This window comes from Labrus bergylta, chromosome 6 (assembly GCF_963930695.1).
Source record: "Labrus bergylta chromosome 6, fLabBer1.1, whole genome shotgun sequence".
Lineage (NCBI taxonomy): Eukaryota > Metazoa > Chordata > Actinopteri > Labriformes > Labridae > Labrus > Labrus bergylta.
Genome location: NC_089200.1, coordinates 28,424,115 through 28,440,438, shown reverse-complemented (window position 1 = coordinate 28,440,438; position 16,324 = coordinate 28,424,115). Strand labels below are relative to the sequence as shown.

General features: G+C 41.6%; 1 protein-coding gene across 6 annotated transcripts in view; it reads right to left on the bottom strand.

Moving 5' to 3' along the window:
* Nucleotides 1-400: 400 nt before the first annotated feature.
* Nucleotides 401-16,324, bottom strand: part of tp63 (tumor protein p63) — a 35,966-nt gene continuing 20,042 nt past the window's right edge. For 2 of the 6 annotated variants that reach the window (XM_065956107.1, XM_065956108.1), the window contains 10 exons: nucleotides 9,600-9,786; nucleotides 9,394-9,509; nucleotides 8,440-8,549; nucleotides 8,213-8,349; nucleotides 7,921-8,003; nucleotides 7,443-7,567; nucleotides 3,679-3,824; nucleotides 3,164-3,308; nucleotides 1,937-2,030; nucleotides 401-1,836 (listed from right to left, as the gene is read on the bottom strand). In XM_065956107.1, the coding sequence (XP_065812179.1) occupies nucleotides 1,540-1,836; nucleotides 1,937-2,030; nucleotides 3,164-3,308; nucleotides 3,679-3,824; nucleotides 7,443-7,567; nucleotides 7,921-8,003; nucleotides 8,213-8,349; nucleotides 8,440-8,549; nucleotides 9,394-9,509; nucleotides 9,600-9,786 (1,440 nt within the window). In that variant the 3' untranslated portion in view covers nucleotides 401-1,539. Of the gene's footprint in view, nucleotides 1,837-1,936; nucleotides 2,031-3,163; nucleotides 3,309-3,678; nucleotides 3,825-3,862; nucleotides 5,759-7,442; nucleotides 7,568-7,920; nucleotides 8,004-8,212; nucleotides 8,350-8,439; nucleotides 8,550-9,393; nucleotides 9,510-9,599; nucleotides 9,787-16,324 lie in introns of those variants that run through there. The other 4 variants (XM_020631601.3, XM_065956109.1, XM_065956110.1 and 1 more) reach the window with 3 other exon arrangements.

Sequence of the window (16,324 nt, the reverse complement as noted above, 5' to 3'; positions counted from 1 at the left end):
TGGGTTGTTTAAGAGGTGCTACCATAGAATGTAACAAATAAGTGCATCTCATGGTGCCGCTGCATTGAATCATCAGCTGTGGTTGTTAGTTCTTTCCTGCCCCCTGGTGTCGTGGAGGCTTTAAGGACGAGCAAGTCAAACTGCTCTTCATTTGTCAGTTATTTTTAAATTATTGTCACTCCCGCTGTTCTGCTTTTTTCTCTAAACTCAAAGTGAATTTATAACTTTTACTGGTTTATGTTATCAGAACAAATTAATCTTTTACATTTACTGTTCTAAAGAATATAATTGGACTACCAAAAGTGTGTAAATGTAGTTTCGTTCTCTGTCTGTGAACTTGACTTGATGTAACTGTGAGGAGGGATTTCAGTGTAGCAGACTTCAATAATCACACACAAAGGAGTATTCACATGCAGTACAGCAAGTATGGATATTTATTTCAGATTTATATCAAAATACCCTTGATATATTGCAACATATTTACAACACATTGTACAAAAATAAGAAAATGCAGACTGTTTCTGCTTCCTAATGACGCTGGGTACGTTGTAAAAGACGGGCTGGTGGAGTGTGAACACACACACACACACAGACTTTATGCTCTCCTTTGAATGAACACTAACATTGTTTATGTGTAAAGCTACAAGACAATATTCACATCAGTTTCTCTAACAGGATGAAAATCATGCATTTTCTTTAGGGAGACTTTCAAATAAAAGAACTATACAAATTTATATACACTATATCAGAAGTTTTGGCCAGTCATCAAATGAAATAAACCTCTTCCAAAACACGGTTCATGATAATAAAAAAAAAATACTTGAACAAGGCGCTCGCTGCAACAGCAAACACTGATATTCAACCACAAAGAAAAGGGACATCAGTCATTATATTTTAGTGTGAAACACTGGGTCAAGAGCATTAGGCCTATATATGGCTACATCAAATGAACGACCATCTGTCACTTAAACACACATACTTCACAACCTGACACACGACAGCGCTGCGTTGGTCTTACAACAGACGTAAAAAAAAAAAAACACAAAGCAAAATATAGAAATCAAAGCAGAAAATCAAATTGCCCATCACTTGACATAATACTTCTGAGAGGAAATGTTTGAAATGTTTAAAATGTTTACAATCAACGCTGACTTCTGCCATTAATGAAAACCAGTGTAGTCGACTAACCTGAATACAACCAGAGCAGTGAAGCTGAAAGTCTGTCACGTTATTTAAAAAAAACAAAACACTTTGTAGCACACAAGAAGCCCGTTAAGCCCTGTCATGAAGGTTTGCAGTCATGCTTTACCGCAGGAATGAACTCAGAAACTGAAATCCTCAACATTTCTTAAGTGCTCTCAAGAAATTGAACATAATTAAAAGCACCTTTGAACCACAACAACAAAGAAAATAAGTGCACCATATGTGAATTTTGTTCTCAGCAGTATTTGCACTAGTACCATTATTTTTTAAATGAAATGTTCATACAGCAGGCGTGAAGTTTGAAACAAAGACTCCGCGAAGACGACGGCGGCGTTCTCACTCTCCTTCCTCCTTGATGCGCTGCTGTTTGTTACGGCGAGAATCCAGGTCGAAGGAGAAGTCGGACCACTCGTCACGCGGAGGGAAGGAGATGGTCTGGCGCAGGGTGAAGCGCACGGCGTCAATGACGCGTTCCCCCCGCGCCTCGGAGGAGCCCATGCTGACGGCGGAGGCCCCGCTGGTGGTGCGTACTATGTGGGGGGGTGGGGAAAAATCCATGGCCTGTCGGTGCTCTATGATGCCCTTCCAGATGATGTGCTGGAACTCCACGGGGATCTTCAGCCTGGACAGGTCCTAATGGTCATTACACAGGGGGGAGCGTTAGTATGCGCAGGGGGAGCCACTCTTCTCTCTAACCCATCATATGACTCGTGTTGGATAGGCAAGGGCTCACCTCCATGTTATAGTTCTCAATCTGGTAGATGTTGCTTAGGCCCTGTGCTGTGAAGTAATCCAAGCAGCCTGCGCAGCCCAGCCGTATGAGGAAGCTGTGAGGGGAGCAGAGAGCAAGATCAGACTGATGTCCACATTAACGGTCAAACAGGTGAGCTCACAGAACAAACTGACCATGGGGACTTTTTCACTGACTTAGTTTTCACAGGACAAGTGTTTTTACTGCGAGTGGTAAAGAGACACAAGGTATTTGAGGCATGATACAAAATTACAGTTTAGTTCAGTTCAGGGTCTGCACGGTTGCCAAATAATTGTATAATTTTCTCGACCTGATTCTGTTTGAGAATAGCCTTCAAAATGTATGACCAAATTCATCACCATGACAATAGATGGTGGTTCTACTGTGACGTCATCTGTTGGTCTGAGCTTCTGTTGTGAGAGCATCACATCAAACTGATGACTTGAAACTAGCAATTAAGATAAGCAGCATACAAGGAAATGTTCACTGAGGCAATATATAATCATTAGTATATTTTAAATATGAATCACGAGGTATTGTTTTCTCAAAGTGTTCTTCTTTTTTTAATGCCCCCTGCAGGCCATTAGAAAAAATGCATGTTACAATCGCTTCAGCTTTGACTTTTTTTTCTGTTTTTTAAACGAAGAGGCTAAGTTGGATTCTGAAACACAGTTTATGGGTTTTCTGCTCTCACAGGTGAAAATGTTGCAACAGAAGATAAGCATGTTGCATGCTGGTGGCTAAAGGAAGTCTCACTTTTGATCAGGCACGTGTTGAGTTTAGTATTAAAGTGTTGAAGGTTAATATGTAATCATTTCTTACTTAACATGACTGTTTCAAGGATAAGAAAAAAATGGGCAAAGAGCTCCTCCATTCTCAAAAGAACTCTAACGAGGTTATGACAAGCTCTGTATCTTAATTTTATTCTTACCTAAACCTGCAATTATGGCCCTGAACTTTCTAACATTGTTTGTGTGCTTCTACTGCATTAATTATTTTTTAGTTAATTTTACGTAAATGCAAGGTAATTTAGTTTTTTGGGGTCTATATTTGATCTGTAGTAAATAACTGTGTAACCTGTTTTAAATGACATGTTTGCACATGCTAGTCAAACACAAGTTTCTGACTTTGGCATGCAAAGTTTTCCCTTTTCCTACATAAGTGTAAAAACAAGCACTAGAAGTGTCCCACTGTGGATTGGTGAGGTACCTGGAGATGCTGCTGTCCATGGGGTATGGAGGAGGGGGGGTACAGTGGGAGGAAGGCACCAGGGGAAGCTGCTGCTGCAGTGCGTGTGTGGGACTCAGTGAACTCATGTCGTTCATGGGGATGTGAGTGCCCATCATAGGAGACACTGCAGAGACAAAAGCAGCTGCTGTGAGCCTTCTCTTACTGCTCTGAGATATACAGATTACGTAACGTCAACTGAAACAAATCTGAGAGGGAGGGGGGGACATGCAGAGGTTACTCTCAACATGACACATGATGCATCACAACAGGTCCTGCAGGACAGTCTCACAGGGATCACATTCTTACTGAGGAGGAAGCTTTCTGTCAGGGGGGACGAGAGGTGTTCAAGTCCCCCTCCTGCCTGCCCAGACACGTTGTCTCTACAAGTCTACTATCAGCCCAGAAGGGACGTGACGACGGGTGGAGGGGGGAGGAAGGAGGAAGGGGGGACGGTCTGAGTTAGACAGGACGAAGAACAAAGGGGACACACTTACTGTCAGTTAGGCCTCCAGACATGCCGGACGGGGTGAGTGTGTTGCGCTGCTGGGGATTCATCAGCTGGCTGACGGAGGGCAGCTTGTTGACTTTTCCGTGAGTCGGGGAGCTGGAGCCGTAGGGGGGCTGAGACGGCATCGAAGTCCTGGTGAGGGAGAAAAGAGGGGACATTCAGGAGGATGAACGATAAAGACGTGGTCAGGGGTGAACTTAAACTGAAGATATCAAAAAGTATTCTGATTTAACACTGAAACTGAAAATAGCAATTGAGGATATTACAGTCACTACATTGATTTTTAAATACTGATACTAAGAAGACCCCCACTGATACATCAGTTGGGATATTAAGCTGCTGATAAAGGCCACAGAATGATCTGTACATGTTTTTATAAATATGTAAACTTATTTTTTACAGAAAATATAATACAGAAAAACAGAACAGCCCCACAGATTTGGGATTTCGGAGACCAAAGGGATACTAAATTTAGAGGGAAAATTCTCTGATTACAAATATGGAGGCAACTATAATGCATTTTTAACTTAAAAGAACACACACCAATCTTATGTGGTCTGTGCAACGAGTTTGCACTGATATGACGCATATGACAAGGGCACCAAGAAGGTTCCTTACTGAAAAAAAGTTCCTTTAATTCTATTTTACATCACAATTTGTCAAACAATTCTCTTCCCAACCATCGTCTTCTCTACTGTGATGCTCTGCAGTGTGATGCTAAGTAAACTAATGAAGCTGAGCGCTTTGTTGAGCAAACTATCAGACAACATTTCTAAATCAAACAAGGCAATGTCTTCTTCGTTAGATTTTCTTTGAAAAGGTTTTTTTTTTATCAGTATATATCAGTACTTATTATCTAAATATTTGCAAATATTATTAGACAAACAATATATTGGTTGGGCTGGAGAAAACAATGTCTGTGTTGATTCACACTTGGTGTCAATATGCAGATTCTCCAGCAGAGGGTGCTCTGAGCCCACAGCTGGCTATACTCTCAGCACGATCTGAACATCTCAGTGGTCTGCACTTGAACTGTTTGAAAACATCAAATATTGTTGCATATTCTTCAACTAAGTTATTTGTTCAAGAAACAACCTTCGGCATAAGTCAAGTAAAAAAATAAAAAATGTAATTCCATCTCAGGTATTGAAAATATCTGCATCCAAATTGGTCATTTTTGATCATTTTTAACCTTTGAAATAATGATCAGTCTATCCTTCATCACTCTAAAACCGACCACACATTCTCTGATGATGAGCAGTTCATGAAAAGGACATGTTTCAAACAAAGAAAGCCATTTATTACGTACTGAAACAAAACAATGCAACAGCCACAAAAATAGAAATCTGTTTCAAACAGATCTGCTTTGTGCACATCTGCAGTTCAAACAAACTGTCCTGCAGTGATTTTATAAAACATGACCAGCATTAGCAAAAAAAAACATTTCTAAATAATCATTCAGTTTTTTCTTCTCCCACCAAAACATCCCAAAAATATAGATTTTATGAGTCCAGCTCTCATTGCGACGCAAAAGCACATTGACTGTAATAAGCTTCATCAGTCCACTTTTAGGCTTTGTTCCTTCGTTCAGCCGTCAGAAGAGGCTGAACAGCACAAATGTTTAACAAACGCACTCGATGCAGCAGATTACTGACAAGAATATAAAACAAGACAGGGATAGCCTGAACAACAGTTAGGCAACCCTGCAAAATATATTTTTTATTATGGACAGACTAAAGCATGCAAATCAGTCTTGAAGTTATAAACTCTGACAAAGGATTCATCCAGCATGTAGGGCTACAGCCTGCATGACTGCTTTTCCATGATGCTCTCAAAGATAGAAAGTTTCAGTGTCAAGTCCCCAGAATACCAGAAAAAGCAGAAAATGAGAAAAATCAAAGTGGATAAAAGGAGACAGAGAGGAGTTCCGTGTAGCTCAGTGCGAAGAGGAGGAGTAGGAGGAGGTGGTGGAGGAATGTGAGGCAGAGTTTCAGGAGGAGCTCCAGCGCCGCCTCTGCTCGCCTGCCGGTTCCATGAGCTGGCTACCAAGGCGGGTTTTTATCAGACTGTGAGGGAGGAACCAGAAAGAAGAGAGAGCAGAAATAAGGGCTCGCTGAAAGAGGAGGAGAGACCCCGAGGAGGCCCAGAGGGCCAGTAAGTAGAAGGAAAAAAACAGATGAAAAAGGACCCACAGTAAGAAGTGAACAAAGTTGTTGTTTCTTAATAAATCAATCATATGCAATAATGCCACTGTCCAGAAGATGGCACTGTAGGACCACAGGTCAGCAGTCTGGCGTTATTTTAAAATCATGTAGAGGAGGAAGAAAAGGCCTGAAACATTTACTGTTGACAGAACCTTTTATTTCAAAGTGTGAGAGAAACATTGGAGGAGTAGTTAATTACAGGAGAGAAGGATTTTTGGAATATACACAGAAAACATGCATGAAAACCACAGAGGGGTATAAAAGAATTAAGCACCATGACGTGTCAATCACAGGTAGCCACACCTTAACAACCTTAACACATAACCTGCTTTATTGTCTTCTAAACCATAAAATGGACCATCATTTAAAAAAACTAACATTGTGCTCTAATGAAACTTAAACTAGTGTTTCCCAAAGTGATGAGGATAATGTTTCCTAAGTTAATACTTTAAGTTAGAAGTAAGGTCTGTTTTAGGTACACTGTGGAGTTTCCCCCTGCTGGTCATTATAAAGAATGCAGGCTGAGAACTTGTTCAGTGGCCTCTAACATTACAGTTGGTGATGAAAACCACAGACAGCACAAAATAAATTATAAAAAAGACTTCCTTAAATCATTCAGAATTAAAGAATTTTAAATCCAAAATGTTCAACAAATCCTCTAAAACCTTCGATGCATGATTATTTGATTGAACTGTCTGATTTTTACACGACTTTCACGAGGATTTACTTTTTAAATATCATCATTTTGGCCCGACAGCGACAGGTCTGCAGCAACAAACAGAAATAAAGCGAAAACTAGCAAATGCAGCATGATCTCACTGTGCGTCTGTCTGCCAGTCTCCTAATGGGAAACCATAACATAAGCAGTAATTATCATCACAGGGCTGTCAAACTATCATTTACACCCATCACCTCTTTTCCATTGCTTATAGTGAAATGGGCGTGGACGAGGAAAAGAGTGTGTGAACATGTGCGTCGGAGACACTTTTAATTATGCTCAAAATAAATAGAAGAGGCCGAGGCACGGATTTTGTTGGGTGCTGCTGTTGTGCAAACCCCTGGCAAAGCACCCAAAGGCGTAACCAGCAATCTTTTGGAAGCTTCTCCTTAACAAAGCATAGCCAGGTACATTTGTCACGTGTCATCGGATCTGGCTCTTATCCCATGAGAAGAGAGGGGAAAAAAACAGCTCTGCTTGATGCAAGGCTCACCCTCTGAGTTACCAGCATTGAGCAAAGGCTGCTGGGAAAATCTAAACAAGAGCCATTTCAGGGCAATTATGATCAACCTTTCTTTGAAGGCAGCAATGCTTCAATGGCTGTAATAAATAGAATCAACAAATCTCATGCAAACCCTTTATCGGTGCAGCAACAAGTCAGTCATGTTAAGTCGAATCACTGCAGTTGATTCAAAACCAAAATAATTTGATTTAAGAAACGCTTCTCTGCAAACAAAGACAGAGGGTGATGTGAGGGTGAACCTCGCATGTGATGTAAGTCTGACTGAGAAACCAATGGCTTTCTTATGAAAGTAAACATGTACTCACTGTTTCTGAAGGAGATTCTGCTGCTGCTGCCTGTATGACTCTATAGTGTGCTGCGGCAGAAACTGCATGAGTTCCAAAGACTCCTTGATTTTTACCAAAATCTCATAAATTTCACGGCCTTTAATCTGTGAAAGAAACAGAAAAGAAAAGGAAGTGGTCAGTAAGCAGCTCAGACATACTCTTTAAACTGAACATAGTCATAACAAGGTCATGTCAGAAGTTAAAAACAAACTAGGACTTGTTTTAAAGGCATCTTTGGCATCAGAGGGGAATCAAAAATACCTTTTTTAAAATAATTTGTGCATTTTATTGTACCCTGGAGTTTTGTTTTGATTTTTTCTGTCTACCTGTATCCAAATCTAAAGCTCCATAACTAACTCAATTTGAGTTCAGAAACTCCTCCTGTAGTTTATTTAAAAGAATAAAAATAAGGACAATGGTTGAAAGCAAATCCCTGAAACATTAAAGCAACACTTACAGGCAAACAAAAGACCTCCTCATCTGTAGATCTTCTCTTCTTGATGGCGGACATCTGAATGCCGTGGGAGACCTGGCGGAAGGCTGAAGAGAGAGAGCGGAACTTGTAAGTATTGTAGTTTAGTTGTGAAAGGTTAGTCTGAGGAGGAGGTAACCAAGCAGAATAGGAGGAAGGTTGCAGAAAGCTAAGCCTCAGGTGTTAGGGGGGTGCAGAGGTTGAGGGTCCTCGACACTGGCAGCATGTCAGCTAAGACCAAAGCTCGTCAGCCCACCACCAGCCCAGCCCTACTTACGGCGCTTCGTACCGTCATTGCTCTTTGTGGCGTCCGTTACGTGCTGCTTGCGGATGCTGTCCTCGTCAGCCTTTCTGTCTCGACCCGGGCAGGCGCAGATCCTAGCCTCAAAGCAGCGGCGGCCTAGTACCTGACCACTAGGGGGAGACAGGGAACACACTGCAGGTCAGAAATAAGCCGACAACAGGTAACGAGTGAGGAGGATGATGTTTGATGTTGTCTCTTACTCTCTGGTTTCCAGGGTGACGATGATGAGTATGGGCCGTCTGTTCATACCACCCACGCAGCTCGAGTTGCACATAAAGTTGTACAAAATTGTGGTGAATTCTGTCCCGACCTGAGAGAGAAGAAACACACAGGATGAGGATTTTAAACAAGGTTTTAGGACAGGAAATCAGAGACAGCATTAACATGCACAGATAAATTCAGTGAGTGTCAATCCAGAGTTTAAAATAAGCCTTAATGATATTAATCATTTGGTGGCTATATTTATTTAGATATATTAGGTCTCGGAGAGCATTTTGGACATTTTAAAGGCCAGGATCTATTTTTGGATAAATACACTGATGTTTTGCTATTCAGAGGAAAAACTGACATAATTAAACTGATGACAAAAAAAGGCTTCCACCCAGCCAGCCCTGATGACAGATGCTATGTAAGACCTGCATTTGACAAAATATTATTTCTCATCGAGAAGAAGGGGAAGCAAATTCTACCAGATCTGGCAAACTTTTACAAAACACTTTTCGAACAGTGACCCTTCTTACAAATCTAGCAGCAAATCGCACAATTGACACATTTCTCATCCTCTCAAACCTCCGCCTTCCTGTGTTTGTTTTTCTACAATCAGTCCTAACTTAGACATTTCATATTGCTTTAAACTGAATCTGTAATAAATGAAAGCATGGCAAAACATCTTGTTTGTCTCATATGTTTGATAATTGAATTATACATTTTGTTTTTTGCCATGAAACCTACAATCTAACAGAAAAGAAACAATGAGCAACAGGACTTTATCTTTCTGAGGGTCTTTAGGAGACATTGTTGCTGAGTGCCTGGACATGAGAGGCCGGGCTCTCTCAGAGTCTGTCACTGCTCTATCAGTCAGTGCATGCAGAGGTGCTGAGGTGCTGCTGACAGGGCATTGAGCTGGCCTCACTCCATGATGACAGACAGCTCACCTGTGGAGGTTCGTAAGGAACTAATACGCTCTGCCTTCCAGTGATGGTGTCCTCCAAATACTGGGCGTGGTTGTTTCCCTCCACACGGATCAGGTGGCTCGGAGGAGCGATCTGACCTGGAGGATAAAAGAGTGTAGTTCATAAATGCTGTCAGGAAACAACGAGTACAGAAGTGAAACATCGAAGAGAAATTAAAAAGAACTGACCATCATTGAACTCGCGGCTGAGCTCGTGGTTTGGGCATCGCTTCACCACCTCGGTCACGTGTTCGGCTTTCTTGTAAACTGGCATGGCTCTGATAACAGCACCCTGAGGTGGCGTGGTCAGGACTTTGATCTGGATGGGACACGTCTTGGCAATTTGGCAGTACAACTTTTTCAGGTCTGTGGAGTACTGGAAAAAAAGAAAAGACAAACAGATTTTAGACAACTGTCCAAACAATTGTTTCTACGCTTCAACAACTTTTTAAAAGATCGATGTGTGCAACACCTGTTGCCTGGACTCTGCACTTCTGGTCCCTCCTGAGGCAAAAAGAGGTTACAGACAAGACTGTGATTATGACCTACTTAAATAAACACACACACACACACACACACACACACACACACACAAGTTTTGGTGCTTCAAGTGTGTATTGGGCAAACCTCAAAGATGTCTCAGAGAGCCTCTGGGACTTCCGAGGAGCGCCATAAAATGGACCCCTCCAGCAGCAATTAAACTGGGCCTGGCTTTCATCTTCAAGGGAGGGGTGTTCTGCTAAAGCATCTGATGGCCACTCATCATACAGAGCTTTTGAAGAAAGCTGGCAAGCTAACACTACACAGGTTTGAGTGCCGATTAGAAATGAAAATGGCTTTGCTTTGGTTCTGAGAGCAGGAATGAAGGCGCTATCACGGCAGGTATAGAAGGCGCCAAAATGTGATGGTTGCTCTCACACGCTGGCACATTGTCAAGTTTGTAAAGCAAGGAGTCATGAATAATGGATGTTCCCTGATCCCTGGCAATGTTAGAAGTGATAACCAGTAAGCATTAAGAAAGACTGAATTGTTACTAATAGGCATAACCCAACTGTGCAAACAAATCATTCAGATCAGTGCTGTGTAAGCACAGCTTTCAATCCTTCTCTGTGCAGGAGACGCTGGGTGGAGAAAAGGAGGGGGAACATTTTCCTGTCAGGTTCATTTCTGAGTGAAGAAAAGTGAACATTGTGAAAACCCGCTTGAGGCTCTGTTGGAGAACAATGCAACATCAAAAAAAATTCCACCTCCATTTAGTGTGCTTCCAAAGAAAAGGCGCTCATCCCAGTGCCCGTCTGTGCTTACTTTAAATATTACACAAGCTTTGGCACGGACATTTTCTGCTCTGCTCCCCAGGCACAACCTCTCCTTTCATCAGGACAAACCCAGAACAGCACCTTCCCATCGCTCCGACTCATAATCTCACAAAACTACACCATGCATTTCACCCAGAGAGCCATGCATGAAAGGCGAGTTAATAATAACCCAAATACTCGTCTCTTTTCCTCAAGTGACCTCATTATGAACTGTACATGCTCAAGATGAACTGACACACAGTGCTGCGGATATTCACTGCTTCTTGGTATAAAATGTTAAAGCAGACAGTGAGGTTAAAAAGATAAAAGTAAATGTCAAGTGTTCTGGTTTGTGCATAAATACATCTAGTTAACATGACGGGAGAGCACTATTCCAGCTCTGGGACATGTACGTCAACACAACACTGAACTGATTCTTCCCTCAAATCAAAGCAGCTTTCCAGAAAAAAATAAAAGAGGAATGGTTGTCCCCTCGCTCCTGACCTGATACTCCCTGTACGCTTCTGTCAATCAGCTGAATGAGGTGGAGAAGTTGAGCAGAGAGACAGAAGTAAAAGAGAAAAAGAGCAGGAGATTATGAGGCAAAGAGAAAGAGAGACGAGCCGAGTAAGCGGTCAGTTTGTAGTGTTTGGAATAATTACAGGCTGCTGGTTTTGTGTAGCTGAAGGGGAAAATCAGAGCCGTAAGATCTAATCAGAGATGTTTAAGAGAGAAAACCAAAGTTTGTTTAGATCATATCCACTATCTCATTCCTCCACACAAACACCAGGGAACCATCCCAGCCCTCCAGCTACAAACTTTGTGCACACAACTATGTGCTGCTGGAGCCGTGTTTGCTCAGAAGTGAGAGCAGAGGCTGCTGCTGCTGCCGACTGCTGAAAGCAGCGCCCTGCTAAAGCTAACAGTGTTCAGGGTGGAGGACAGCCAGTTGATGGATGGGATTCAGTGGCTAACACAGGGTGTGGTGCTCAGGTGTTAACATGTAATTATGAGCCTTTCATTGGTCACTGCCAAGGAACACACAGCGCACAATACAGAGCTGCTTAATCACGATCATTTGAAAGAAAAGTTTGCTAGAAACACATTTGACACATTTGCTTTCAATTGAGCATGTGGCACAAAGGTAATGGGCGACCTGAAGAGGCTGTTTATGACCTACTGCGACTGCTGCTGCAGGACAAACAAAACACACACATTGATTAACCAGCAGCTTGTAAACTGGTGTAATAATGAAAATATGTTCTTATAATAATCTAAGTGCATGCAACATACAATTTGTGCAGATGCTTCCACAGTACTGCAAGTGTTCATTTACTTTCTAACGCACACACACACACACACACACACACACACACACACACACACACACACTTCCCGTGCAGCACAGGTTGAGGCAGGCCCACAGCTGTAGCGTTCTTTTCTCCCTGACAGGCGCTGCGGGCGCATGCAGAAGTCAAGTCCTGACAAACATCAGGTCTTAAACAAGCACTGTTTGGCGCCTCTGGTCTTGTCTTCTTCATACCTGACATGTCATGTCATGCCTAGAGCTTCTCCCAAACCTGTTTAATTCAACAATAATGCAAAGGAGTTTTTTTCACTCCCTTCTTTTCTCTGAAACAGAGGTGAAACACCTGCTTCATGCAAGAAAATGTGAAGTTTTACAAAACCTCTCTCCGTGCTTTATGTTTAAAAACAAAATAGTCTGTTAAAGTCTCCAGTATCCAACTTCAACCCCAAAATGATCTGAGTGGTGACACCTGTCCCAAGGCAAACCTGTACACTGTCATGTTAATGTAGCCAGCGCTTAAAGAGTCAAATATGTGTATGTCACTCTACAGGTTAGCCATCAAACCCTTTTCACCAGCAGGCCAAACAAGTGGTTTACAAACTGTTTTCATACCCCTAAGAGGTTATTTCAGCATCTGATTTACTCAACAACATCTTGATACAACAAAATCACTTTTGATGCACTGCCTCTTTGCAATTTTTGGCTAATTTCTCTCTGCAAAGAAAGCCTGAAAACTGAGGAGAGTTTGAAATAAGCATTACAAAGTATTTTGACAAATATTAATGTTTTTCTCCCTCTATGTTTTCAATTTTTTCATCCACTTTTTCTTTGTCTTTTTTTGCTGTTAGACATTATCCAAATTTGACATGTGCACTTTTTAAAAACATTATAACTGCATGTGATTGTCATAAAGCTGAAAGTTTACAGAAGTGGATCTGACTGCGGCCTGATATTTTTATAAACAAAAGTCTCAAGTGCCCTCTGCTGATCGTTTAGGTTTGCATTTGGGTATCAGTGCATAAAGATTGGTCTAAATAAAGAAGGCGACCTTGGAAATGAAAAAAAACCCCAAATTTTTAGGAGAAAGGAAGGAAAGAGAATTCCTTCACTCTGAATTACAGAAGCTTCTTCTGAATTATTTCAAGATGTTTGCTCTAACTTTTCTTCCAAGAATTTCTTAAAGCTGCAAGAATGTTTGTGTAACTTCACGGTTCACTCATCAAACAACATTATTTTTGTGTGTGTGAGAAAGATTGTTTCTGAGAGCTTCCAACAAACTCCACAAGGGATTTGTTAAGTTCTGATCCAAGAAAAACTCTTCTCCTGCTGATGAAAGACTAATGTCATTCTTTTTGTTTTTATACGACTCGAGCACAACGCTTGTTTTCTGTTATGTTGCTGCAGGGGTCTTTAAGGTGTTGTTTGTTAAAAAAAAAAATAATCTTGTAACCTAAACTGAGAATGGGCTTTCAGTGTGAATTATGGAGAAATCCCAGAGCACATATCATGAAAAAAAAAACCTTTTATACTCTTGCCTTTAAAATTTTTTTCCCTCTACCTTTCCCATCTGTAGCTCTCAGGGCTTGTCTCTCTGTGCTGGGCGAGTCGTGACAAGCTTCTTGACACAAACAAGTCTCGGCCCCATCTCGTGAGGCGTGGGACGGGCCCGCAGATGTTCCAGGGACAAGCTGTGTCTTGCAGCCTTTCGCTAGAACACTCTTCTCTTTGAGCATTCGGGAGGGCTCTCCTCCTCCTCCTCCTCCGGCGCAATGTGAGCTGCAACCATCAAGCTTAACTCTCTCAAAAAGACAGGACCCTCTCCAAGAGCCCAGGGTTCAGGAAAGAGGCACACAGTATTTACACAAGTATTATCTACAGGCCCTCAATCCATTACTGTAATCCCCCCTAGCTCTCTAGCGTCCCACTGATAGCCCACTGTGACATTCCTCTCCTTTTGACTGCTATACCTGGTGGCAGCTAATACACACAGCAAACACCACCAATCTTCAGCCTCACAATAGTTGCATCAGTTAACAACAATAGCCACCTCTTTTGCCAAACTCCATTAATTTAGCAAAGCAAAGAAGATAAAACATCTCCAACATGTGTATTGGTTTGACCTGGCGGAGTGTTTTTGTTCTTACAACATAATAAACGGGGGAACACCATGGAGACTGCAAGAGTGCCAACAAGGAAACTGTGTGGGTGCAATTCTGGGAAATGCTGTGTGTGTGTGTGTGTGTGTGTGTGTGTGTGTGTGTGTGTGTGTGTGTGTGTGTGTGTGTGTGTGTGTGTGTGTGTGTGTGTGTGTCTGTGTGTGTGTTTCACAGTCATCCTAGACAGGAAGAGGTTAAGGTGTGGGTTAGGGATTAGGTGTGTCTCCATAAGAACAGTCATCAAAAAGCACAGTACACAGTCCTCTAAGTCCCATGGAAGATCCCGCAGGGCTTCAAAAAAAAGGGGGGGCATTAGCAGGCCTTTGCTCAGAGCAAAGCTGCCGTGGTGACATCTTCGGTGGCTCGTTGCCATCCGTCCGTCAGTCCGGCAGTCGAGCTATTGGGCAGAGATTATGGGAGCTTTACCCAAGATCTCCTGAGATCAAGTGAGGGAGCCTCCTCAGTGATGGGAACAAAAACTATAATCACAGCTGGAGAATGACCCCCCCCCCCCCCCCCCTCTCTCTCTCTCTCTCTCTCCCTCTCCCGCTATGAAGATCAGTGAAGCCAAATTGTTACATAAGAAATAAATTCATGGGTTTAACATTTCTAATTTCTTCACAGATAATTTCAAATGTTCTTATAAGATTGTCATGATATCAGAATTTAAAACTTAAGATACGTTACCAGTAACAATCAAGCTGTTTGATATGCCTGTTTGGGTACCATGGCAACAAAAATAGAAGTCATAGGTAAACATTAATGGGTCATATCTTGGTTTTAATCACCAAAAATTGCATGCTAACTCCCTCACACTGTCTACATTTTCCAAACACATTACCAACATATTTGTGCACGCTCTCTTTCGCTCATGGCTGCTATAAGTCAAAATATACGGTATCCAAAAGTATTGAAGCTCAACAACCTTATTGTCTTATATTATCATTACATAATTCCTATGGGGATATTTTAAATTTAATGAAACAAACTAATCAAGAGTACCCTTCCTTTTTTTGTTTATCAATAGTTTTATTACATTTTCAAAGCTAGTGTAATAAAGACATGCAATACGACTTGCAACTCATTTTTTTCAACACCAAAGGGTTTATGAATACCTGTTGAATGGCCATTAATTAAGAATTAAGAGAACGATGTTGGAACAGTATCAATGTGTAGTTTTATTGTTTTCAGATAAGACAAAGACTTTCAGACAAAGACTCTGTCAGGTGTTGTTCAAGGTTTTTTTTTTGTTTTTTACTGAACTACCTCAAAAGCTTTAAAGAAAACTACAATTACTTCAAAATGCTTTAACAATAGTCTTCAGACCTCTCCTTTCCCCATGACAGACATCCCTATGCAGGCTACTATATTCAACCCACGCAATACAAGGACTGTTGAGGGGGCGTCGGATTAATTTAGAAGAGTTCAGACTCTTTTAGAGAGGCTAAGACCTATCTATTAACTTTTTTTACTTATAAGGATTTAACTGAATTTTCTTCAACTATTTCAATTCATGTTGTTACAGTTTCCTATTTAGAAGCTATTCTTATTCCTCAATATTTTAGTTTGTACTTTGATTTATTTTTAGCTTCCTATGCAAATGTAAAGGTGCCACTGAGAAAGTCAGTAATAGCAAATTAACTGAGTATAAACGGCTCCATGCTGTTTATTTTAAACTAATTATGACTTAAATTGGTAAATATAAAGTGAAGGTGTCAGGGGAAGATAATAAGGTAGCCATCTACTCCTTTTGAACGTTAAGTCAGACCCATCAAACCAGTCTTGCGTCATGTGTTATGACTGCAGGACACATTGTCTGTTGCACTACATGTGTGTCTATGATGGGGATGTGTCCTAATGGGGCGTGCCTCTCCCAAAACCACACTCTTAACCTGTTGCACAGCAGACAAACACTTTTGTTTTTTGGGACTGTGAAAATGAGAGGGGTGAGTGAGGCACTGTGGGAATTGGGTAACTGTCACAGTCCCACAGTCGGCGTGGCCAAGGAATAAGGTGAGAAATGGCCTAGCACTCCCTGAGTTCAGCCTGTTTACTTGGAGCGTTAAAGTCGCTACGTTAAGCCCGGCAGGTTTCACAACGGTCACATTCGACACATTGAACGAGAACCACATGTGAGGACTGTTTACGATCAAT